Source organism: Lygodium microphyllum, chromosome 13 (assembly GCF_053477565.2).
Source record: "Lygodium microphyllum isolate KBCC chromosome 13, Lygodium_microphyllum_v1.1.10, whole genome shotgun sequence".
Classification (NCBI taxonomy): Eukaryota; Viridiplantae; Streptophyta; class Polypodiopsida; order Schizaeales; family Lygodiaceae; genus Lygodium; species Lygodium microphyllum.
In genome coordinates, this window is record NC_141147.1 from 113,529,893 (window position 1) to 113,557,139 (window position 27,247).

Below are 27,247 nucleotides of genomic sequence, written 5' to 3' on the forward strand. Positions count from 1 at the left end.
TGAAATATCTCCTTCTTTGTTTTGAGAATAGGTAGTAAGAGTGCTTTTCCATATATAATCTTAAACGGTGCTTTACTTGTAGAAGTATGAAATGTGTTATTATAGGCATATTCTACTTAAGGTAAATTCTTTTTCCCTTGTTGATTGGCTTTATGGCAATAGCACTTTAGTATATCCAATAGTGTGAGATTTGCTATCTCATCTTGACCATCTGTTTGATGACGATAAGAAGAAGAAAAAATAAGTATTGTATCCAAATGTTCAAAAAGAGCTCGTCAAAAGAGACTAGTGGTTTATGGATCTCTATCACCCACGATGGATTGTAGTAATTCATGGTACTTAAAAATTTATTAAATAAATATTCGAGCTATATATTCAGACTTGATAGCCTTTTTGATTGGAATGAAATGAGCATGTTTGCTAAACTTGTCAATAATTTTTCATATACCATCATTGCCATTTGTTGATTTTAACAAGCCAAAAATGAAATCCATAGCAATGCTTTTCGAAGGTTGGCTTAGAATTGGTAATGGTTGCACAAGTCCCATATGCTTCTGGCGATCAAACTTAATCTTTTGATATACAAGATATTTTTTGACAAATTATTCAATGTCTCGTCAAAGACTTGACGAAAAGAAATACATTTCTGGTGCCTTGGTTGTGGCTAAAATACTATGATGAGCCATGTAAGGAGTCAAATGATATTCTTTCATTACTTTAGGCGTGAAATCTTTAATAATGTATAACTTATTCTCCATCAAAAGAAATCCATCTTTGATGACGTAAGAGTTTATCCTTTTATCGAGTTGTAAACTCTCCCAAATGATTTTAAAATCTTCATTAAAAGCATATATGTCCCTTATACTAGTGAAATTTGTATGATGCATGGATATTGCATGAAATTGAGGTTTTTTTATAGGGCATTAGGTACCTTGTTTTGCTTCCTAGAAATATACAGTGTTTGAAAGTTAGATTGAGCTAAATAACTGGCCCATTGAATATGCTTCTCAGAAATCTTTGTTTGTTTGAGACAATGTCTCAAACTATCACGGTCTGTCTTGATGAGAAATTCTCCACCCAAGAGATTGCGTCTCCAATATTTTAAAGCTTAAATGATGGCAATTAACTTCTTTTCATAGGTAGTAGCATTCTTTTTTGCATTTTGTAACCTTCTACTTGCATAAGCAATTGCATTCTCTTCTTGGTTTAAGATTGCACCAATGTAGTCTCCTCAAGTATCACATTCCATAATAATTGTTTTGATAAATTAGGTAGAATTAAAACAAGTCCTTTGCTGATATAGATTTTAATTCCTCAAAAGCTTCCTTTTTTAGTTCGGTCCATTGGAATGCCATTGATTTCTTGGTTAAATCATGCAATGGTCCAATAACCATTGCAAATAAGAGCATAATCCCAAGAAACTTTGAACTTCATGAACATTAGCCAATTCTGGCCGTTCTACAATAGCCTTGACTTTTTCTAGATCCATATGAATCCCATCTTTGGATACAATATGACCTAAGTAGTGAATCTCTTCTAGGAGAAATTCACTCTTTTTGCCATTCACATAAAGTTTGTATTTGCGGAGTTCTTGAAACACTATTTTCAAGTGTTACTTATGTCATCTTTATCTTTTAAATGAAACAAAATATCATTATAAAAAGTACTTGTAAACTTCCAATGTGCTTTAAAGATTCTTTTCATCATTCTACTAAAGGTGGTAGGGGCATTGGTAAGACCAAATGGTAGCACAAGAAATCATACAAAATAAAAGTTGTCTTGAATGCTGTTTTATGAATATCTTGAGGAGCAATTCTTATTTGATGGTAGCCACTTTTCAAGTCAATCTGGTTGAATACTTTGGATCCATACAATCTATCCAAGATATCATTAATTCTTGGAATGGAAAATCTATTCCGAATTGTAATTTATTTGAGGGCCTTGTAGTTCACACACATGTACCAAGATCCATCTTTCTTCTATACTAAGAGGACTGGAGAGCAAAAGGGTGAAGAACTGGGTCTTATTAGATCCTTCTCCAAGAGCTCATTCACTTGCTTTGTAATCTCCTCTGTTGTGTTGGACTCACACGATAGAGTGGCCTATTTGGAGGTGAGCTCCCAAGAATAAGATCAATGTGATGATCTTTTGGTCTCTTTGATGGTAACAATATATGAGCTCAACACGTTACGCACTGTGATAAACCTGCACTCATTACGCACTCAACACGGCACAGAAAGGTAACACGATATATGAGCTCAAGGTATACTCTTGTATTATTCAATCCAAAAAGCGGGACAATATAGACACATCCCAGGACTACACCCTCGTGACGCCGCACATAAGAGGGTTCACCACTGGGTATAGGGAATCACACATAGAGTGGAAACAAGGCAGGGCTTTGAGTCACTACTACTCCCTATATAGGTGCAATCGGTAGCAACGGCATGGTATAGCTACAAAGCGCTTACACTCACCCCCGCTCACTGGATTGTTGACCTCAGCAATCTAAGGGTAGCGTTTGTTATTTGACTCATCCGGGGTCTTAACGCAGCTTTTCCTATCAAGCTGGTCAGTGTCTGCCGGTCTAAGGAGACCGCGGGGTCTTAACACAGTCTATACTTTCAGACTGGCCAGTGTCTGCCGCACTAGACGCTTGGGGGCTTTTCTTTTGATGGAGTTATTTTTGATGATTGCTACCATGCGAGTCCACCCTCGACTCGATTACATTTGAGGAGTGGAGGCACATTTGGGGTCTATGATTGAGAACGGCATTATTTGTTGAAGTGCTTGGGGCAGCTCAAGGGTCTGTAGAAGGAGTAGGGGGGTTCTCCTTGAGCCAAAGGGCGAAGGCATCCTTTCCACGTTCACGGGCCTCCGCTTTTGAGATCCAAGTGGCCTCCTTGAGTGGACGCCCGCGCCACTTGGTGAGGTATTCGGGGAAGCCTCTTTGTTCCTGGCGTCGGAGGAATGCTTCTACTTCGAAGGGGCCGTTGGAATGGAGCATTGGTACGCGCCGTCCCCATTGGTTGTTGGGATAGAACCTGCGCAGAAGACGAGCATGAAATGCATTATGAACACAAACACTGTCTGGCAGGTCCAGCTTGTAGGTGACTTCGTTCAGCACTTGAGTGATTCGGTAGGGTCCATAGTAGCGGTGATTGAACTTGGGGGTCATGTTTTTGGGAAGTGACATATTCTTAGAGCTCACTAGGACCATATCTCCTTTGGCGAATAGTACAGCCTTTCTCTTCTTGTTTGCTTGCTCTGTCATGGTTATCTTGCTCTGCTCGAGGCTTTGCTTAGCTGCTGCATTGAGATCTCTCCATTTCTTCAAGAATTCTTCTGCATCTTGATCTTCCGCTTTGGCCGCTCCGGATGCTAAGGCCAGTGGGGTAATGACTTCTTTTCTAGTGGCTAACTCGAAGGGGGTGTACCCCGTTGCCGAGTGGATGGAGCTATTATAGTGAAATTCCAAGACATCAAGGTACAATGCTGAATCTTTTTGGTCCACTCGGGCATAGCTGCGGAGATAATCTTCGATGCCTTGGTTGACTCGTTCTGTCTGTCCATCTGTCTCCGGGTGGAAGGATGATGAGAATCTCAGTTGTGTTTCCAGGGTCTTGAAAAGTTCCTTCCACATGTCGCTCATGAATCTTCCATCTCTATCTGATACGATGGCCAGTGGTAAGCCATGCAGTTTGAATACATGTGTGAAGAAGAGGCGTGCTACCTCCTTGGCATTCAATGGTGGTTTGGCCGGGATGAAGTGGGCGTGTTTGGAGAAATAGTCCACCACTACAAAGATGATGGTGTACCCATGGGACTCCGGTAGCTCCACAATGAAGTCCATGCTGATGACATCCCATGGGCGGTTGGGTACCGGTAATGGTTGTAGGAGTCCTGCTGGTCTTGATCTTGGTGCTTTGACCATTTGACAAGTGGGGCAAGTTTTGATGTAGTCTATCACTTCTTCCTTCATATTCGGCCAAAAGAACTGCTTCCTAAGGGCCTCCAAGGTCTTGCTTTGCCCTTTGTGGCTCCAATCTTGCCGTCGTGTATTTCATGCAGGATGAGTTTCTTCAACTCCACATTGTTGGGGATATACAATCTCTTGCCTAAAAATAGAATACCCTCCTCTAAGGTGTACATTCCATGTGGTGTCTTCTCTGCTTTCACATCTTTGATTATCTTGTGCATTTCTTGGTCTTGTTCTAGGGCCCCTTTGATAAGTTCTATGAAGTTGCTACTGACCACACTGACAGCTTTCAGGTCAGCTTTCCGGCTCAAGGCATCTCCTATCTTGTTGGTGGAGCCGGGCTTGTGCTTAATCTCCAGGTCGAATTCGGCTAGGAAGTCTAGGCAGCGGGCTTACTTTGCTGATAACTTGGGTTGAGATTGAAAGTATTTGAGGGAGATATTGTCGGTGAAGACTATTGTATGCTTGTCTTGGACATAGTGCTTCCATTTTCTAAGGCAGTGGATGACTGTCAACATTTCCTTCTCATGTGTGCTCCACCTTGTTTCAGCATCGGTAAATTTCTTTGACTCGTAGGCAATGGGGTGACCCTCTTGGACCAGTACACCTCCTATGTTGTAGTCAGATGCATTTGTAAAAATTTCAAAGGGTTTGGTGAAATTCGGCACCCTTAGGACGGGAGTTTGGCTCATGCACTTTTTCATCTGCTCAAAGGCTTCCTGTTGCGCGTTCCCCCATGTAAAACAGTGATCTTGTTTGGTGAGGTGGAAGAGGGGGGCAGTGATGAGGCTGTAATCTTTGATGAACCTCCGACAAAATACTGTGAAGCCGAGGAACTCCCGCACTTCTCTTACAGTTTTCAATATAGGCCATTTTTGGACAGCTTCCACTTTCTTAGGATCCACTTTGATTCCATCTGCTCCTACAATAAAGCCTAAGAACTCCAATTCTTTCACTGCGAACTCACATTTTTCCGGCTTGGCATATAACTGATGCTGCCGCAGTTTCTCAAAAACTCGGCGTAAGTGTTGCTTGTGCTCTTCTAAGGTCTTGCTGTAGACTAGGAGGCCATCTATGTAGATAATGACAAAGATATCTATCTCCGGTCTAAAGACTCCATCCATGAGGCCACAGAATGTGCCTGGCCCATTGCTTAGGCCGAACCCTAAGACTAACCACTCGAAACTACCATATCGGGTACGGAAGGCTGTTTTTGGGATATCTTCTTCGGCTATGCGGATTTGGTGGTATCCTGATCTAAGATCAATATGACTGAAGTACTTGGGCCCGTGCAGTCTATCTAAGAGGTCTTCCACTAGGGGCATAGGGTATTTGTTTTTTATGGTGATTTTGTTAAGGGCCCTATAATCTACACAGAGTCTAAGTCCCCCATCCTTCTTCTTAACAAATAACACTGGGGCACCAAAGGGGGATTTGCTAGGGCGAATAAATCCTTGTTCTTCTAGTTCATGTAGTTGCTTCTTCAATTCCATAAGTTCAGTGTGGTTCATGCGATAGGAAGCTCGGGCCGGTGGGGCAGACCTTGGAATTAGCTCGATTTTGTGATCCACATCTTGCCTGGGTGGTAGACCCTTGGGTAGCTCGGCTGGCATTACATCTTTGAATTCTTCAAGTATTTCTGCTACCTCTGTGTTCCTATTCTGTTGTTTGGGTTTCTTGCCATTTTCTTCTTCTCCAATTGGTCGGATCATACACAGATAGACCATATCTTCTTGCTTGACTGATTTTTCAACTTGCTTTGCACTACATGTCATGATACGTGGCATGATGACGGTCCCTTGGACCGGTACTTTTTGGGTCTGGCCCCTTGGTTGGTTTGCAATTGGTTTTGCTGTTTGGCATGATACTCCTGGCTTATTCTCCTTCGTTTGCACTTTGATTGGGGTCCTGCCAGGCAGTTGCATTCTTTCACATGGTACTCTGACGCCTTCTCCTTGCATATCTAGCATCATTTCATTAACATCTTTACCAAACATTGCGATGACATACTTGTCATAGAATTCTAAGCCCAATATCATTTCAAAATCATCCATGGGGATTACTAAGAAGTTGAGTTTAGCTTTCCACTTGTCGGCTTCCACTTGGACTGCAAAGACTTGTTTTACTTCCTTGGCTTCTCCTTGTGCGAATGTTATTGTTAATCCTTCTGGGGCCTTTGATAGTTTTAGTCCATGTTTTGCTGCACACCCTGGTGTCATGAAGTTGTGTGTTGCTCCTGTGTCCACGATGATAGGTTGGTTTTCTTCGCCCACTCGGCCTTTGATGTATAGATGGTGAACTGCCGCTACTCTGGCTGCCATGCATTGGGGTCGGGCACTAACTGACCCTACCCTTGGGTGGTCCATGCTTTCTTCACTCCCATTTGGAATTTCTTGGATACGCGGTGGTTGCGGTTCTTCTCCTCCATATGCACAAGTTGCATTCACCCTTGATCCACTTGATGAAGCTGTATCTTCTATTGGGCATCTGTTTTGGTAGTGCCGACCCCCGCATTTGAAGCATCTGATGCCGGTGGAAGGGCTTGGGGGTCTCCACCATGATGTATTTGATCCTGTGGGCCCATATGATGTGCTAGGGGTTGGCCGGTAGTGACTGTTTCCCCATCTTCCTGCTGCTCCTCTTGGTACTAGTGCGGTTTGTGATACGGCCGTGGTGGTAGTGGTGTTTTGGCTCCTTGTATCTGTGAATGCCCCTCTAGGGGCATTGGGCCTCTGATTCCATGAGCTGTTGTTGTTGAAGTTGTTGTTGAACCTGTTTTGATTCCCTTGTGCTGTTCTTCTGCCTTCCAGGTCCACCAATCTTTCGGCCATTCTCATGGCCTCTCCTAAGCTTGTTGGTTCCTATCTCTCCACATCTCTTCTAGCCCATTCTTGCATCCCAAACAAGAATCCATGTAGTTTAGTGTCTGCATCCATGTTTGGTAGTTGTAGCATGATTTGCCTATATTTGCTGACATACTCTTTCATCTTTCCCTGTGTTTGCTTGAGATTCCTCCATTCATCTCTCACCTTGAACTTTTCATCTTTGGAATGAAGTAGTCCTTCAATTCTTCCTGTAGTTCTTCCCACGAAAAGATGGTGTGGCCCTGCTCTTGCTCCAGCAGGTACGAACTGGCAGCGTCCTCCTCCAAGTAAATGGCTGCCACCTCCGCCTTCCTGTCTTCTGTTATTCGTGAATACTTCAAGTATCTGTCTACCTCTGCGATCCATTTCTTCAGAACCAACCCATCTCTCTCTCCCTTGTATTTGGCTGGTTGGGGCATCTTGAATTTTCCATAATCGTCTTCTGAACTATCATTATCTTCCTCCTATTTACGGTGGTGCTTCTTCTCTTTCTTCTTGTCTTTCTTTTTGCTGCCTAACTCTACTACTTTCTCCTTCTCTTTCCTTGTATCTTGTGCCCTCCTAGATGTCTCTTCTCTACCCATTCTATCTATCTCCTCTTGCATTTTGTGTCGTTTCTTCTCTTCTTGTTGTTGTATCACCCATTCTCTATAGCCCTGCTCCACTTCTAGTTTCTTTCTCCTTTCTTCCTCCTCTTCCTTCATCTGCATGTTCCTCCATATTGACTTCAGCATGCCTGACATACCATCTAATTGTCTTTCTAGTCCAGCCACCTTCTCCTCTTGGGCCACTCTCCATTCTTGCCCCCTACTTTTTTTCCTCTCCTCCAGTGTTGGGAGGGTGACGTTCTCCCTTTCGTCCTCCATGTGGGTGGTGGTGGTGTCGACGCGGGGAAGCCGTGTTTCGCTTGTGGTGGTGTGGGTCGTGCCGCGGGGAAGCCGCGTCACGTCTTCAGTCGGTGGGATGTCGAGGTTGGGGCGTCACGCCGGGGCGACGCGTCGGAAGGCGTCACGACGTGGGGCGACGTGATGTGGGGCATCGTGACGTGGGGTGACACGACGCGGGGCGTCGCGCTGTGGGTCGTTACGACTTCGATCTCTTCGGGGCACTGGATCTTTCCTCCTGCTTCCGTGAGCACTCCTTCACTCCGAGCAAGAGCTGCTCTGATACCAAGTGTGATAAACCTGCACTCGTTACGCACTCAACACGGCACAGAAAGGTAACACGATATATGAGCTCAAGGTATACTCTTGTATTATTCAATCCAAAAAGCGGGACAACATAGACACATCCCAGGACTACACCCTCGTGACGCCGCACATAAGAGGATTCACCACTGGGTATAGGGAATCACACGTAGAGACGCGTCTCCCTCCCCCTCCCCAACATGACATGACATCCCCCCCCCCCCCCCCCCCCCCCCCCCTCCCCAATTCCAGTTTTTCTTTTTGTTTGAGTCCCATGCTTCTAGTGCTTCGTCTCTCCTCGTTTCAAACATATGGTATCAAAGTAAGTTGAGACGCATGTACATCTTCAACTCTAGCCATTGCACATCAATTGAGGAACTCTTCTGCAAACAAGACACAAAGGAAGGCTTACATTTGCCACTGTTTTTCTTTGCAGCTAGCCAAAACCTTCTGCTCTTGCTAATAACCTGTGCTAACACACGATTAAGGTTTGCCTGTTCTATTCATGGTCTAGAACTTTGCAGCTTCGAACATAAAATTGCAAGTTGTGATGTTGCCCATCGGTTTGTACAGACGGTCTTATCATCTGGCTCAATTGAAAGCAGTGAGGTGGTGTTTTCAATTATCTGGTGAAACTGACAAAGCATCTCCTCTAGTCAAGTATCATGGCTGCCCATGTACTCATGAACGAACCCCAGCCTGCCTACCAACACTGAGCAGCTTCAATGAGAAGCTCAGCAAGCTGAATCACATAGCACTTGTACAAAACTCACTTTCACCATGTTAGTTGCTGCCATATGATATAGGATTTTAAGGCTTCAAACCTTATAATAGCTTAGGGATTTCAAACGTTACTCTTGCTCTCATCTTTTTTTAAAACCTTCAAGAAAAAAAGGGTTGGATTTGAAACCTTAATCTTGCTCTCATTTAAAATAAAAACTTTTTTGTAAAAAAATGAATAGGCTAGCGTAGATGCCTTTCTCTTTCTTGTTCTTTCTATTAAAACAATTGTACAGATCCTTCATTTTAATATACTCATGATGCAACATTAAGCAGATTATTATTGAAGTTGTTACTGATTTTTAAATTAGTCAATAATGGGTTTCAATAATAATCAGTATTATTAATCAATTGCATATGAATTTTTCTTTTGCACTTTGTTTACCTTGAGATTTTCCAAACTTAATATGTTGTCTCAAACCTACCATAATATGACAACAACCATTCCAAGAGTATTAGCATCAAGAACATGCTTGAATTCAGAGGCTCTTACCCTCTTGCTGATAGACAATCCTTGTCACAACATTGTAGCCCTCAAATAAAACAACTTTGTGTGATCCATTTGATATGTGTTCTCGAAATTCTGACCATCAAAGTAGGGTTTGTTGCAATGAGGTAATTATCAATTCTTGCAAGAATGACGAGAGGACACATGGCTATAACTTCTTTTCACTTCTCTATGTCCATCACTTCTTATTGGCTTTGAATCTTAGAGAATTGGCCCATGCACTTGCACTTAAAACAAGTGTTATTTTTGAAGTGAGACACATACGCCCAACTTCCTCTAAGAATTGAAGATAGGATCAAAATCTCATATAACAAAAAAAAAATCCATGGATTTTCACATATTACCATGTGTGCACTCATGTGGCATAGCATACGTTGACTATCATGTGTATTTCTCAAAAGCAATATGTTGTAGTGAATGGGTGTAATGCTCCCTCCCCTTGCCTCCCTTACGTTTTTCAATGTTGTAATTGCATGATTTTTTTCTTCATTGGAGCATGGGAGAGCTATCAAAATAGAAGATATATGCATGCTTGAACTTCCATGTTCATACTGTCATTATGTATGTAGGATGAGAAATCAAATCTCAAGTTATGTATTTTTGCTTCAATTTTAAAGTTATTGTATATCTCTTCTATAGTTTAGTGTTGTGACATCCATCCACCCTTTTTTCTACCCTGCCTCGCCACTCTCATACGATCTTTCTCTCTTCACCACTTTCTTTACCCATCCTTTCTTTGCTCATCTTCACATCCCTCCATGGCCTCTATTTCTTCAATGCCTCAATGATTCTCCATTTGCAAATAATGTCAAACATATGGGCATGGTGTCTCATTCTTTGCCATGTATGAACTCTCTTGAAGTTATTAAGAGCTTAAAAAATTGGTTTTTTTTCCTCCCGTCTATAACTATCATACACTATGATGTTTCGAATGTGCATTCACTTGGGAATATACTTCAAGTTGGGTTTGTATGAATTGCCAAGAACTTTAGAAGTCTTAGAGGTGTACGTGCCATATCTAGTGTTATATCATTGATGGATGGATACTCGCCAAGGTCTTCACTGATTAGATTTTCTACCCCATATGGGGTTGTGAGTGTGCAATATGGGAGGAATGAACGGAACACAAAGAAGAAAACACAGAAGGTGATGAAGAAATAAAAAACTTAAGTTTGATGATCGAAATGAGCAAAAGGAAAGCTGATACAACAGCCCTTGCACATGTGCCTTAGCACATTAGTATGGGTTCTAGACTATTGGAGGATAAGAGAAAACTTTGATTGAGGGAGATGAGATAGATGATGACTGATGTGATTGTAGAAGAGCGGCTACGACATTAGAAGGAGAAGAGGGAAAAATTGATTGCACAAGGGAGGAGATGTTGAGAAACCACTTATTGAGTTTACACATTTCATTTAGGGTGTCACATTGACAGCCAAAAAGGGATGGTGTCCACATTTTGGTCACTTTTTTAGTGGGTGCCCACACAGTGGTGTGCTACCCTAGACAACTTATGCTTATAAATAGGCCATCACTTCATTCATTCTACATCCACTTTAGTCATTCTTTACCCCTTTTCTTTCGTCTCTCCAACACTCTTCACTCTCCATGCCACTATTGCCCATACTTCTATCAGAGGACATTGCAGTTGGTGGCCTTCTTCCACCATCTCCTGCATGGTGTCATCTCTGCCACATATGGTGATAGGTTTTTATTTGCATTTTGTATCCCAGGAGTAGCTTCATCAGCAGGTGTCACATGATCTCTACCACATCTGGCAACACCTTTGTATTTGCATTTGGTAGTTTGGAGGGGTTCTCACACCTTGGCAACATCTTCTTCAGCTTGGTGTTAGGTTTTTGCATCCAAGTGTTAGTCTCCAACTACTGGCATCATCATCCACTTTGTGTTTGCTATCATCAAGCATTGCCTCCCACATTTGATGACCTTCCTCCACAGAGGCATTAGCATCCAGGCTCCTACAGTTTGCGTTTGTAGTCTTCTGGCTTCTAGGATTTGCGTTTGTTGCCTAGGCCATCTCCTTGGTATCTAAGGATTGTGGTTCGCTCCCTTGATAGTTGGTGATCGTCTTTCTCATCTCTGATGGCATTAGAGGACTGTAGTTTGCTCCCTCGACAATTGCCCTTTACCTTCCAGTGATTACTTCAATAGCCCATTGCCCATAGGATTGTGTTTCACTGCCTTCACTGTGGAGATTCCCATAGGTGTTGCTGCCTGAGTCAGAGACATGATAGTGCAGTCATCTTCTGAGCTTTAGCTCTGATGTATCAGCTTTTCTTCTCGTAGAATGATTCAGTGCATCATCATTGTGTTTTTCTTGTGTTTTCCAGTTTCTCTTCTCTCAGTGTTTGCTGTACACATTGTGTTTCTCCTTGCAAACCCACATGTCTCTCTGGTCTCCAAGTTATTTTTTTTGACATGATATCAGAGCTTTCTTCTGTTAGTCAATTTTTTTGACATGGCGTTAGAGGCAGAGGTGCTCAGTGAGTCACGAAGATCCTCTGCATCAGAGAAGGCAAAGAAATGTTGCAGATTTGGTATCATCTATCGATTTTTCCCTTCCACTGCATCACCATGAGACAGAGATACCCTTCACTTCCTTTCCCTTACTCCCTTCCTTCCTTTTATAGCTTGACATTCCGATGCTATAACTTCTCCATAGCCAGATGGACAAACCATTGGATGCTTCTCTTCCGACATTGTTGAATCTCCCATCGATACCTGCCGATATGGACCTTTGCTCCCTACACTGCTAGAGTATTTGTCTACCCCCAAACTTGTTGTGCCATCTCTCCCTTCTGGGCCACAAAGTTTGTTCTGCATCTGCTTTTAGATTTTTGTGCTCAAGGCAATAAGATGCATCCAATGTGCCCCAAGTCCTTTGGAGTAAAAGGAGGATCGTAACATGCCATAGCCTTCTCATGATTGCCACAATGCGCTATGAAGGTTGCTTCTACTTCTTCTAGGGTTTCAAGAATGCCACCTGGACATCTTGCTTTTCCGTGGTCTGCTGCCTTGAGAGATAGTGATTGTTGGATATCATCCCCTTGGCAGTTTGCTCCTTCGCAAGATAGTGGCTGTTCAACACCTGGTATTATTTCGGCTTTGCAGTCCACTCCATTGAGAGACTACGACTATTACCTACACTTGGCTTAGCATGAGTCTCACCTTTTCCCACCCTCGACTACTAAGATTTGAGAGGCTATCTCTGGGAGTTCTTCGATATCTTTGACATCCTAGATACCTTCTTCGACACAAGTAGCGGTACTTCTTTCGTCATTAGATGATTTGGAGTTCGTGATCCATGAGTTTTTAGGCTTTCTCTCGCAAAAGAGGTTGTACTTTCTTTGCCCCCAGAGGGGGCTTCTACTTTTTCTTCGGCTTTTGAGCCGCCCCTCCCCCTCCAAACGCCACCAATAGAGGGGGGCACCTATGCGTCATGAAGTTCTTCACCCACCATTTACTCTTTGGGGATGGTTGTCTTTGCGTAGTCATTTCTCCTATTGATACCTAGGATCTTTAGATACCACCTAGATTGGGGCTTTGGAGGTTCAGCCCACAACTTGATGATGAGGTCTTCAAATTCCTTCCAACATGGAGTTACAAAGCTAGTGGCTTCTCTCTCGAGGTGAAGTCAGGATGTAGAGTTCATCCCTTCTACTATTCCTTACCATAGGTTATCTTTCAAGTGTAAATCTTGGATCTCGGGATCCTCTACATCTTCTTCATATCTCTCTTCACTTCTCTTTTTTCATTCCTTTTTGGGCTTGAGAGGGGGTGTTGAGAAACCAGTTCTTCAGTTTACATACGTCATTTAGGGTTTCTCACTAATAGCCCTAAAAGGGCGGTGTTCACATTTTGGTCATTTTTTCAGTGGGCGCCCTTTTAGGGCTATTAGTGAACCCTAGACAGCTTATGCCTATAAATAGGCCGTCACTTCATTCATTCTACACCCACTTCAGTCATTCTTCACCCCTCTTCTTTTATCACTCTGACACTCCTAATTCTCGACACTACTGCTGCCCATTCCCCTATCGGAGGACATCGCAATTCGTGGCCTTCTTCCACCATCTCTTACTTGGTATCATCTCTCCCACATATGGTGACAGGTTCTTGTTTGCATTTTGTATCCCCCCAAGAGCATCTCCACCAGTGGGCGTCACCTCTTCCACGCATGGTGTCACCTTGGTATTTGCATTTGGTAGTTTGAAAGGCTTCTCACACCTTGCTGACATCTTCTTGAACTTGGTGTCAAGTTTCTACATCCAGGCATTAGGCTCCATCCGCTAATATCGTCATCCACTTTGCTTTTGGTATCATTAGGCATCGCCTCCCACATTTGACAACCTTACTCCACATAGGCACCAGTATCCAAGCTCCTACAATTTGCATTTGCAACCTTTTGGCTTCCGGCACCTTCTAGTGATTACTTTGATAGCCCACTGCTCGAAGGACTGTGTTTCCCTCCCTTCATCGTGTAGATTCCCATAGGTGTTGTCACCTAAGTCAAATAGGAGAGTGCTGTCATCTTTTGAGCTTTAGCCCGGTTGTATTAGCTATTCTTCTCATAGCATGATTCAGTGTATCATCACTGTGCTCTTCTTTCTGAGTTTCTCTTCTCTCTGAGTGTTTGCCGTATACACTTTGTGTTTCTCACCGCAAACCTGATTGTCTCTTTGGTCTCCTAGTCATTTTTTTGACATGGTATTAGAGCCTTCTTTTGTTAATCATTTTTTTTGACAAGAGGACGATGACCTGCCCCTAAGATAGGGAGGATAAACTTGAATGGTGCGGCATGATGAAAGGAGAATCAATGGACTGCATAAAGTAGTCCAAATTCGAACACCTGATTTTAAAAGTGGTCATTTGTTAATCTGCCCACGCAAATGTTCTTACCAACAGAAAGACCTAAGAATTATCTGCCCATGCAGTTTGGGATGTCCATGCTATGGAGCAAATGTTGATTGTCGCAAAGGACAGAGAAACAATTGCTGTTATGCCACGTGGACTACTTGAGAAAAGGTTGAGAATACCAATGATAGAATAGTGCAGTCTAGTCTAAAAAACCCTAATCTCCACTTGATGTGCCCATGATAAAGGCAATTGTCACAAGAACTAGAATGACAAACATAGATAGTGTTAGAGCTCTAGATATCCTTGCCAAACTTTGGTTGAGACTTGCAAATAGGGCAACTATAGAAGAAGACAAAGAAACATGTCTAGGAAAGTAATGGCATATTGTCCACACCATTGATGGGCAAAGATAAGAGGTCGCCTATGGTTATGGAATCCTCTTGTGAATGGAGATCTTGGAACTAGTCACGCTTGTAAGTCATATGATTGGAAGCATTGCTATCCATGAGCCAAGGCTCCTTGGAAGACAAGTAGTCTAGGAGAACCCTCCACTTGACGAATGTGTAGGAAGACAGACTTGGTCGTAACGACAGAAGATGTGGATGAAGAGGTAGGTTGCTTCGCTTCATCCTTCACACTTGAATGAGGTGAGGGTACTTCTTCTAGCACTTGTCATCGGGATGTGAGATATTCCTATAGTGAGGGCACTTGGGAAAGATCTTACATGTGTCATAGTTCAAAGAATGAGAGTTAGATGATGACTCTAATTTAATTTTCTTCCCTTTCTTCTACTCTTGTCATTTTTAGGACGACGAGGTAGTAAAAGCATGACTTAACTATACTTGCCCCACCTAAATCAATCTTCTTGTGATGTGCATCATGTTTCAAAAGATCAAGACTACTTCCTCCCATGTGATGGTATCCTCCACTCATGACCACTATGACCAATGCTACTAGCACCCATCTGGATATCCAAGGATGTAACACTATGATTGTCTTGATTGAAGAAGTTTCGCGGCTCAAGGACATTGCTCAATATAATCCACTCGAACCTAAATTGGTTCTGGACCATAAGACTAAACAATACCATTGGACCCTTCACCTTGAGTATTTCGTCAAGTGGAACCACCATCCATAGGTGGGGGCTACTTGAGAGTAGGTATGCTCATTGAAGAGTTGCTTTCCTCACTTTGTTTCTAATGATATTGTTGAGGACAACAATCATTCATAAGCGGGGAAGTATTACATCCTTGAACATTTGGATGGCACTAGTAGCTTTACTCACAATGGTCATGAAGTGTCCTTAGTGCATTCATACTAAGTCACTTTATGACCAATGGAACGTCCATCTAGGATCCAATCTACATAGAGATATGACCCATGAGTATAGCGGCACCAGACATCAAGTTGACCTCCCAACGGTAGAGCCAAATGGCTCACCATGGAGCCTGTGGGCTAGCAGTACTTCGGGTCACAACCATGTCTCAAGGATTTTTGTCCCATCCCTCTAGTCCACACTATCTTGGTGTAGGTGTATCAACCTAAGGGCCAAGAGTCCAAGAGTGGTGATCACACAATGATGTGTACAATAGGGCCTTGAGTTCTATAAATAAACCTTGCAGTGTCATTAGTGCATTTTCACTAAGTCACTTCATGACCACTGTGACCAATGCTACTATCACCTATCTAGATGTCCAAAGATGTAACACGGGTTAGAACTGGCGAATGATAGACATGGAGTAAATGCCTCCTAGTAATCTAAATTGGCCTTTTGACCAAAGACCTTGGCAAAACAAGCCTTGTCTTATGCTTGTCCAAGGTGCCATTAAATAAGTACTTGGTCATGTAGACCCACTTTATGCCTATCTCCTTTTGCCTAGTTGGACATGGAGCCGACTCCCATGTATGATTTTACTTGATAGAATCGAGCTCATCTTGTATGTACTGATGCCTTGTCTTCTATGGAAGAGCATCTTGAAGAGTGCTAGGCTCTCAATCCTCCAAGATCCTAGTCATAAGGGCATAGCTCACACATAGTGAATACCCATGTCTCCGATGCAAACTTGTTGAATGGCAAGGACCCTCTAGTGTGTTAAAAGTATAGTATGGGAACTCTGTGTAAGCAAGAGTGCACGAGGGAAGGTGAGGTGTGAATGGACTAGAGGATAGGGGAAACCCTAACCTTAGCTTCCAGTGGCTATATAAACAGTCTAAAGGTCACTCTCAAGGTGGATGAGAGAGAGTACTCTAGTTGTACTTTGAGCAACTGAATAAGCAAGATCTTTTTCTTGTACTTGAGCTTTCTTAACCTTGTGCACATATTTCCATGTTGCCACTTTGATATTTCAACATGGTATCTGAGCCATCTTTGATCCATTGATCTTGCATTAACTCCATCTTGGCCTAAGTGCACATGAGTGTGTGGTTTCTCACTTGAACCTCTTAACCTCCATAGCCAAAACTAGACCAACACTTGGTGGGGGATGTGGTAAGGGCAAAGGAGGCCATTTTAGCCCAGTGTTTTTTGGAGATCTCTTTCTCAGCTCAAGGCGCACCGGCTTGTCGCTTAAAATCTGCACATGGTGTGCACTACTGCCTGGGATTGCAGATATAGCAGCATCAAGCACAGTTTTTGTAGTGATATATTTAGCATGGTGCTGTGTGCTGTGGGTGGTGCAATTTTGGTGGCCTCCATGGGCATTGAAAGTCCCCCAAGTGGGCCTTCTAACCCTAAAAGGGTTTGGACTACTTCCCTCGGTTTTCTTAAACCCAATTATTATTTCAACTCTAACAGTGATTCTAATCATTGATTAATTGTCTATGGCACTCATTGCAGATCTGGAACCTCCATCTCAGGTCTGAGCACACTTGGTGGATATTATTAAGTTTATCAAAAGCTGACTTGTAGGCATATATTGTGAGATGAATGCTTGTAAGCACTGACGGTACATTTTGTGGTCATGATCTTGTTTCCAACCAATATGTGGGAGATGTTTTATGCTAAATCTCAGTCTTGAGGAGATTGGGTTTTAAAAAAAGATACCTTAAGTATATTCAGTAAGTGCTTATTTATAATCATCTTTTTTGACTATTGTAAGACTGTGTCTGATATAAATACATAGATCATTTTCATCTCTTCATCAAATTGTTTATTGCCCTGTGCAATTAGTAAGATATTCTTATAATGGCCTATGTTGATGTAAAGCCTCGAATCTGTAGGTTTGATAGGGGAGACTTTCACCCACGACAGGTATTAGTGAAATATAAAATGATGGAGAGGGGTTATTGGGCCTTCATCAAACAGACCAAAGCCATTGACCCATCCAACCCTATAGATGTCGAAGATGATGAAAGAGCCCAAGCCATAATAATGTTGCACTTGGATGAATCATTAATTCACCATATTGATCAACTTGCAATTGCAAAGGAGAAGTGGGATTAGCTCGAGAAATTTTATGGTGCAAAAGGAAAGAACTCCAAAATCTTCCTCAAAATAGAGTTTTTCAGCTTGGAATACAAGCGGGGAGAAGATTTGGGAAAGTTCATTTCCCATATAAAGGGATTGATGGCCCAATTAGCTTCAATCCAAGCTCCGATTGCTGAAGAAAATGCCATTGCCATACTTTTAAAAGCTATAAGAAAAGTTTTTTTTCAACTCTTGTAACTCCCCTACAAATGTTTCAAATCCTACATTTGAAGGTGTCATACAATCTTGTGTGGATGAAAGAAAGGAAATCAAAAGGAAGACAACACCGGCTCAAAATCTACCTCAACAACCCGTGATCAAATGTTAGTCCATACTGTTTCTACTAAATGTTCCTTTTGCAATAAAAAGGGACATATTGTAAGCAATTGTTGGAAAAAATATCCCGACAAGATGAAGTGCAATAAATTGAAGCAAACAAGACATACCACTAGTAAATGTCGTAACTCCCTTGAAGTATCGAAAGAATTTGAGACCAATTATGTCTCAAGTATTTGATGACCACATTTTCTAGTATTTGCTGTATCATCTTTCCATAAACATCCTTGTAGCTTACTTTATAAAGGCATCCCATTGATTCATGGGGGGGGGGGAGAACCATTTACATGCTTTGTAATCCAATGCCACCTTGGCATTGAGAGGTTGTGCCAGAAGTATAGCATGGGAACCCTGTGTAAGCAAGGGTGTATGAGGGAAGACGAGGTGTGAATGGACTAGAGGACAGGGAAATCCTAAAACTAGCTTCCAATGGCTATATAAATAGCCTAAAGGTCACTCTTAAGATAGATGAGAGAGTGTACTCTAGTTGTACTTTGAGCAACTAAATAAGCAAGATCTTTTTCTTGTACTTGAGCTCTCTTCTTCCTCTTGTGCACACATTTCCATGTTGCAACTCTAATATTTCAACATGTGTCTCTGGAAATAATGTAACTCTAGAATCTTGCATCAATTTTTATACCATTGAGGAATCACCTAAGGATGCTCATCTTATGAGGGAGGCTAAGGGCCCTTGGTACTTGTGGTGCGCTCATATATGAAAGGGGCTCCCCCTCATTGGGTGAAAGAGGTTCCCCCTCTGGTTGCCCAATGTCCCTTGAAGAAGACTAAGGTTAAGAAGAAGAAGGAGCTGGTGGAGGAGGTAGAGGTAAGGGATGGGGAGGAAAGAATGTTGATAGATAACATGAAAGTGAGAGGTGGTACCAATGGTGGAGGAAAAGGTGGTTTTAGAAGCCCCGTGGGGGGGATTTAAAGAAGATCTGCTTGAGGAAGAATTGATGATGATCCACTTGACGAAGCACCATCAAGGGAAGTGCTGGAGATAATGTCCTCATCGAAAACAACATTCTAGCTTACCACCACTTTGCCTATAACCTTTGGCTATATGACTATAACCAAGAAAATACGCCACTTGGACTTGGGATTGAGATTCCCTCTTTTTTCTTATCAATATGTATGTAGGCATTGTATTGAAAGACGTGGAAGTGGGCAACATAAGGCTTCTTGCCAATGAAGGGATGATAGGGAATTGTATCATTGAAGGCAACAATCAATGACTTGTTGCAGATATGAACAATAGAAACAACTTCAGCCTAGAGGCTATGAGAAATCCCTTGGTGCTCAAGCGTAGAACAGGCCATCTCCAACACGGTCCGATGCCATTGGTCCTCAACATCATTCTTTGATATTGTGTTGGTATGATAGAACTCCAACCTGACCCCATGTTGTCTACAAAATTTGTCAAATTCATTGGGGTAAACTAGCCTCCAAGATTGGTTCAAACCCCTCGAACCGTGAAGGTAGTCTGCTTCTCCATGTAAATCTTCTACTCGACAAAAGGTAGAAAATGAATCGGATTTAAACTCTAGAAAATAAGGCCAAACATATGTAGAGAAGTTGTCAACCAAGAGCATAAGATACAAGGCTTTCCCTAAGGAAGTTGTCCTCATAGGGCTGCACAAGTTGGCGTGGACCAATTCCAAAGGGGTAGATGCTCATCAATAGTTACCCTTGTAAAAGGTGTGTGATGCTGTTTGCCCCTCAAATAGCTAGGGGTTAAGGAGGGAATATTGGAAAGGAAGTCCCATAAGCTTTCAATAAGACCCTTCCGCAATGCTCAACAAATCGAATCAAAGTTCAGATGGCCATACAAAGCATGCCAAAGTAGCTGGAGTGTTGAGAGAGAAATGGCTGAAAGGGCTATGAGCTTGTGAAGCCCACCCTCTTCTGTACCTGTTCGATAAACATCTCCAATGGTAGTATTGTCAATGGTCACCACCTCTTGGGTGAAGATTAGATGGTTCCCCATTTGTGTATTTCTATGAACTGAAAGGAGGTTGAAGTCCAAATTTGGAATGTAGAGGACTTTGGTTGTAGAATCTTGTCTATTAGGAGTAGGTGAGATTGTGTCCACACCTGAAATGGGCATTGATGAATTGCCATTGATGGTGACGTTTCCCTCTTTGTCATGGAGCACTTGGATCCAATCATGACGTAAGTCATATGAGATGATGCATCCCTATCCAAAAGCCAAGGCTTTGCCAATGAAGTAGCTGAACCGATGTCTTCCACCTCGTATAGATGGACGAATACAGACTCCTTTGAGTCTTTTGGGCCATCCTTCACTCTAGGCCAAAGTTGGGGGTACCTCCATTGTTTATCTTCTAGATGGGTTGTGAAACATCCCCATAGGATCCAACTTGCACATGAGATAGGACACAAGCCATATCCACGAATATTAGGGATTAGACATTAGGTTCACTTCCTAGCCTTAGAGCCAAATGGGCTCACCCCCTAGCTTGGAAGCTAGCAACACTCTAGGTCACAACCACATCCCAAGGGTTGGTATCCCATACCACCAGCCCACAGTAGCACTGGTCACAATGTTCATGAAGTGACTTAGTGCGAATTCATTGAGGGCTCTTCAGGGTTTAGGGCAATGGAGTCTTATTTATGGGACTCAAGGCCCTATTGTGATTATTATTGTGTGATTACCACTCTTGGACTCTAGGCTCGTTGGCCAATGCATCCATACATTGGGAGGGTGTGGGCTGGTGGTATGGAATGCCAACCCTTGGGATGTGGTTGTGATCCAAAGTGCTGCTAGTGCCCCTCTAGATGTCCAAGGATATAATAGGTTATCTTCCCACAGTGCAGACATTTGGGGTGATCCTTGGACTTCTTGTTCTTCTCCTTCTCTTGCTCTTTCTTATGTTTCTTGCCTTTCTTTTGCTTCTGATTGCCACTGCCTATAGAATCCTAGCCGCAAAAGTGTGGTTGGTGTTTTTGGCTCTGCTAGTGCTAGTCTCCTTATGGTGCGTCCTGCTTCAAGATCATGGGCATGAGCTCCTCCCATCTGATGGTGTCCCGAGCTTTGGAGATGAGGAGGCTGGTATAGAAAACATCATATTTCGGAGACGGAAGATGTGATGAGTGTGACAGCCATGTCTGTGGAAGATACCTTCTTGCTGAGGGATGGTATTTCATCCCTTGGCAAGAAGGTAACACAGCTTTGACTCTTTGTCAACTACCCTGACTTGCAGCCAGGACTTCCAAATGATAACAGAGGCAGAAAGAAATGCACACACTAGGATGATAATAGCGCATTGGTACATGGTTAGAAATAAGAACAAACAATTTGTGTAAACTCTCACTTGATTACACAGAAATAAACCTTAATAAGTGTCTGCACGAGTGCTTCAGTCACTCTTAATGGGATAAAGAAGCATACTGTATATCACATACAACATGAATGCTATGCAAAAAATGGAAGGTTTATGCTGCTTATACAGATTATTGCTGCTGTAGATGGCTGTAATTGACCTTGAAACTGTGCCAAACAACTTCAGCCTTGAGCCAATGGATGCAATAAGGTAGAGAAAGCTGAGTGTGTGCACATATAATGGCAAACAGTAGTTCTCAATGAAAAATCAGATGGAAGTGTCAAGAGTAATTTGAATGCCCTTTCTGAGCAATTCTCAAATGCCCATACAAACTGAATCTTATGATGACCCAGAAGGAGTAGAGCTTAGGCTTCTCAGCATTATCCAGTCATTGCATTATTAAGATGCTTATAGTTAAGGTCTTCATCTTATCTTTTGCCCTGATTTCATCGTTTTCATTCAATGTTTTGTCATTCTTTCATGCATATTGTAGTGATGAAGTTTCTCTTGTGATCTTACATTAAGCAAGTCATTCAACTCAGCATGTGACAGAACATTTTAGTACATATGCTTTTGCCTTTGAATGGTTCAGCATAGATATTTATCAAAAGATTCACAAACATTGGAGGCATTTTCCCCTTTTGGTGATTATCAGCCTAACTAGGTGCTTTGGGGAAATCAGGAACTTAAGGTCTTCATCTGATCTTTTGCCTCTTGTTCAGTGCATTTTTGGTCATATTGCTGTCATGTGTGCTACAGTTTCTCTTCTGATCTTACGCCACCTAACTTATTATCTTAATATGTGGCCTTAAGTTTGAAAGAGCATTTTAGTAAGTATGCTGTAGTCTCTGAATGGTTTAATTAGATACTTATGTCAAGGTTACAAACATATTAAGTGTCCCTCTTTTAATGATAATGACTTAGCTGCTTTGTTTTTGTTTGGTGAAAACAGGAATTTGAGGAAAGAAAAAAAATATTATAAAGAGCATCTTACTTGCAACCTTATCATATTTTCTCAAAGCAATCAGGTGGAACATGTACTCGACAATTACAGTTCATGGAGCTCTTACAATTCACAAGAGTCGTCCAGAGCTACATCTGCAAGGAGTAATCCAAGTACACTGGAAACCTCCCTCACTTCCGATAATGATATTAATGCACACTCTCACCGATCCAATTATTCAGGTAACAAAACTGCAGTGCCTGTTATACTATTGAACTGGATTAGCCTTTATCATGCTGCTTGGAGATTGAAACTCTTTCTTTGTTTGGTAAGATGGAGGAGGAACAAGCTCCTCTCTCAGAAGTCTGTCATTCAGGACGGTTTACACAGAGAAAGTGTATCAATGTTAGACGGAACTGTTTTGCAAGTTTTGTCTTCATTTTGAGAATAAATTGGATGTTGTACTTGATTATCACAACTTTGTTCGTTTTATCTTGCAGATACAAAAGCTGAAGCGAGTTCAGCAGAGTCTCAGTTTCCAACTGAGTTAGATACTTTCTCAGCAGTTTGTTCCTCTGCTTCACATTCGAGGGAGAATTCATTTATCGACTTATATATGCTCAATTGTCCAGATGGGCTTCTGCCAGTATGGTCAAATGCTGATGACAAGGCAGGTGAAAGTGTATCTGCACCTGCTGGCCCTGCAGCGTATGAAAAGTCAGAACCAGATGCAATACTCTCCTCAAGTAAAGTGGCACAATTGCCCTCAACAGATGCAGGTCATATAAGTCATCTTGCAGAGAGATCTAGTCCAGATAACACTGCTTCTAGTGAAACAGCTACAGGAGATTCAGAGAAAAATGATTCTAGTTTCTTGCAATCAAGGAGACAGCTTCCCTTACTCAATGAACTTCTCAAAGCTCATAAATATCAAAATAGCCAGGATTTTGATTCATTTGACCTGTCAAAAAAGCCAAAGGAAGCACAAGATTCTCGTGAGGAGGTTCTGTCATCTGAATCTCAGGAGGGACCTTTATTTCCTGGGAATATGTGCAAAATTCCCAGGTGTACTTCTGGGAATATGTGCAAAATTCCCAGGTGTGATGAAGTACCTGAAACCAAGGTGGTTCAGGTGGTGCCTCATAAAAATTCCAGTCCAGGAATGGCAGCAGACAGTGTGTTGGGAAAATCTTTGCTCCAACCCCCACCACTATGCTCAATATGTAGGCTGAACTCATCCGAACTTGGAAAATCTCCAAAAGTTTATGATTATGAAGAGCTGAAATATGCCACGAATGGATTTTCATCCGAGAAGTTGATATCAGAAGGTGGATCTAGTTTTGTTTATACAGGTACTTTATATGGAGGAGAAATAGTTGCCATTAAAAGACTAAAGTCTTCAGGAGCTCAAAGCAATGCCCAGTTTAGCACAGAAATAGAAGCTTTAAGCTTTGCACAACACAGAAATATTGTCAGGCTCCTGGGGTACTGTGCACAATTTGATGAACACATACTTGTTTATGAGTATGTTTGTAATGGGTCTCTTGGCCAGCACCTTGCAGGTAAAGTTTGTTGTCTTTTAAGTATCTCCTCGCATTTCTTTTGTATTTTTCTGTGTTTCTTATTAGCTTATGTCTGGACTATTCACAATTTCTTGCATTTGTTTTAAAGTTGCAGAGAGTATGCTATGAAACCATGTTTTCAGTTTGTCTTGGTAGACAAAAGTGCTCAATCTGTCTTGGAACTGCATTCAGGTGAAAGTGGTGCTTACCTGGATTGGACATCTCGCTATAAAATTGCTCTAGGAACAGCAAGGGGTTTGCGATATTTACATGAAGAATGTCGTGTTGGCTGCATTATACACTGTGATCTGCGGCCAAACAACATATTAGTTACACATGATTTTACAGCGATGGTAATCACACCCTGTTTGATAGCCTCATATGTGTGTGAGAGAGAGAGAGAGAGAGAGAGAGTATATTAACGTCTCTGAAAGGCCAATGTGGCCTATGAGACCAAAGCAGTACATACAATGATGGTGTGTTTCTCATCTGGAATGAGAAAAAAGATGAAAAACATGCCTATAAGACTGAAAAAGAAATGAAATAGTGTCCTATAAAAGGGAAACATGTCAGTGATCTGAAAGTGAGAGTAGAGAAAGGAAAAGTCAGTGATCTGAGAGAGAGAGAGAGAGAGAGAGAGAGAGAGAGAGAGAGAGAGAGAGAGAGAGATTAACATCTACTATTGGGGCTGTTGGCATAACTGGACCATTCGGAATGCTTTTATTTTTGATTCCGCCTCTAATGTTCAGGGGCATATTGCCAGGCTTAAAGGTCTCTTACTCTGGCAGATAGATCTTATTCGGCTCTCCGACTTGCTTCCTCGGGAGGACTTACTTCCCTGGCATATGGCAATTTCCGCTGCGTCTTTGCCATGACTTTTTGTAACTCTTTGGTCGTTTACTTCTTGTAGCGAGAGAGAGAGTTTTTGCACACGATAGCATAGAGCCATCGTGTATCTTGTAATCATGTAAACTTGTACTTTTTTTCGTAATTAATACAATTACCTTTTACGAAAAAAAGAGATTAACATCTACGTAAGGCCAATGTGGCCTACAATACAGATCCAGAGTACATCCATGTCTAATGTCATCTCATCAGTAAGGTAAAGATAACATTAAAAATAAGTGGGTGGCCTATGAAACCAGTCTGAGAATAACTATACAATGGGACCATACTAGGGTTGAACCATGTGTAGTGTTGTCCCATCGGTAGAAAAGAAAAGAAAAGCAAAGGAGAACCAAATCTGATAGAACCATGTACAAAAATGTGGTGGAGACTATAGGCTGTAGCTGTTCTCAAGATCTGCACCTCAGCTATGATGCAGTCCCTAGCTGCTTCACTGATATGCCAGGTGGTGAATCTTGGTGTCTCACGATAATGGCTCTGATCCGGTTGTTGTGTGGTCTCCTCGGACGTGGTTCTAGTAGACAGGGTCATTGTGCTCGACGAAAGGAAATGGCTCTATCCAATGTGACTCCACGGCGTGGCATGTAAGGTGTCTAGCATGGTGGCTTTGTCTCTCCTAGGCTAGTAGTGTCAGTAGGGTCGGGTCTACGGAAAAAGTCTGTCATTGCTCTCTATGTGGGTCCCTTTGGATGAGCTGGCCTCTTCTCTCGCAGTAGTGGTGTGTGGCGTCTTTGGAGCTCAAGGAGGAAAAGACCTAGGCATATCTGGTCCTCATATTCCATGATGCTACGAAGGGGTCCGAAACCATCACGGAAGAGGCAGCGGTACCATCCTTGTATGTCATAGTATACTATACATTTGCATGTGTAGTGCTCCTTTGTCTCAAGCTCTCGACCACAAAGTTGGCAAGTCCTATCTCCGTCTGAAATCCATGTGAGGAGGTGAGAATTTGTCCAATAGCAGCCAATATGCTATGGGAGGGATGGGTGTCCATATATGCTGGTCGAATAGTGAAGCCATCATTAGAGAGACACAGGAAATGACTCCTAATAGAACTCCATCCTCGATTCTAGAGGGAGTGGTGGGTGGATCCATGTCCTTGCTGTCTCAATCCTCAAGATATCAGCTTTGATCACCTAGTTCAACTTTGATTGGTTGAGAGAAGGTGTAGGGCAATCAAGGCTATAATCAAAAGGTGGAAGATGGTGTCCTTGCTGTCTCAATCCTCAAGATATCAGCTCTGATCACCTGGTTCAACTCTGATTGGTTGAGAAAGTGTAGGGCAATCAAGGCTATAATCAAAAGGTGGAAGGTGGTCAATATCCAAACCATGTAGGCTTATCCAAATAGCCATTTGTGAAAACCAATAGCTCTTCTCGCCTCCTACTACTAGCTTTCTAGATGAAATTAGTGCCAATTTGGAGTATCTATGACATGGAAGCTCCCATAATCTGTGCCAAAAGGTCACTGCCCTAAAGAGTGCCTCCGTAACTATAGGTGCTGCCCCTAGCTTTGCTATGACAATGGGATGTGGGGTGGATGGCTTACTTCTAATCATGCGTGTTATCATCATGATCAATCGCCTTTCCATGCTATCCCAGCCATCATAATAATCCATCTCTGCTCCAGTTTGATCAGTGAGTGGGCTAAGACGCATGTGGTACAAGTTGCAACCCCATACCTTTGTTCCATATAGTAGTGTAGGTGTGACTTGGGTGTCAAACAACCATAGTTTGGTGCGGGGCTCTTGGAATTGTATGTGAGCACATTGATTCTCGAGTGCCCCTAGTGCTACATATCCTTGTGCCAGACGTGCCTCTGATGCCTCTCAACGAAAAACGTGGGCCAGAGAAGGTGACTCGTAGGTAGACATTTTGCCTTAGATGCACCGCTATATTGCCCTCAAATGTGAACTGGTACATAGATCTAGTTACCCATGCTGTTGAAGTATTGAAAACCATGGTTTTTGTATTTCCAAGATTTACTGTGAGGGCTCTATCTCTACAGAAGATGTGCAAAGCATCTAGGTGGCATTGCAATCCCTCTGGTGAATTTGAAATGAGAACAATATCATCTATATACAATAATATCGGTATCAACACCCTTGCTAGGTTGGCTCCGGCTCCTCCTCCGTTAATGTAGTTAGACACTTCATCTATGTATAGGCCAAACAATATGGGTGAAAGCAGACATCCTTGTTTCACTCCTATGGTACTGTCAATCCTCTCTGAAGCTCCCTAGGTGCATGTACATGGCATGCCATTGTCTCATATAATGCATAGATATCCCATCGTATACCCTTTGGTACTCCAATATCTTGCAATCTTTGCATGATGCGTGTATGGGGCATTGTATCAAAAGCTTTGCGAAATCTACATAGTAGCAATAGATCCCCTTGTCTCAATCTCGACCCTCCTCAATAATGGCTCTAAGTGTGAGAATATGGTCCAACGTGGTATATCCTTGTCTGAAACCTGCATGTCCTTGTGCTCTTGTCTTG

General features: G+C 42.4%; 1 protein-coding gene across 3 annotated transcripts in view; it reads left to right on the plus strand.

Annotated features, from left to right (window-relative positions):
* Positions 1-27,247, plus strand: part of LOC148027083 (uncharacterized) — a 54,145-nt gene that overhangs the window by 7,131 nt on the left and 19,767 nt on the right. For all 3 annotated transcript variants that reach the window (XM_087691617.1, XM_087691616.1, XM_087691618.1), the window contains exons 5-7: positions 22,289-22,521; positions 22,780-23,841; positions 24,034-24,194. In XM_087691617.1, coding sequence (XP_087547743.1) covers positions 22,289-22,521; positions 22,780-23,841; positions 24,034-24,194 — 1,456 coding nt within the window. The remainder of the gene's footprint in view (positions 1-22,288; positions 22,522-22,779; positions 23,842-24,033; positions 24,195-27,247) is intronic.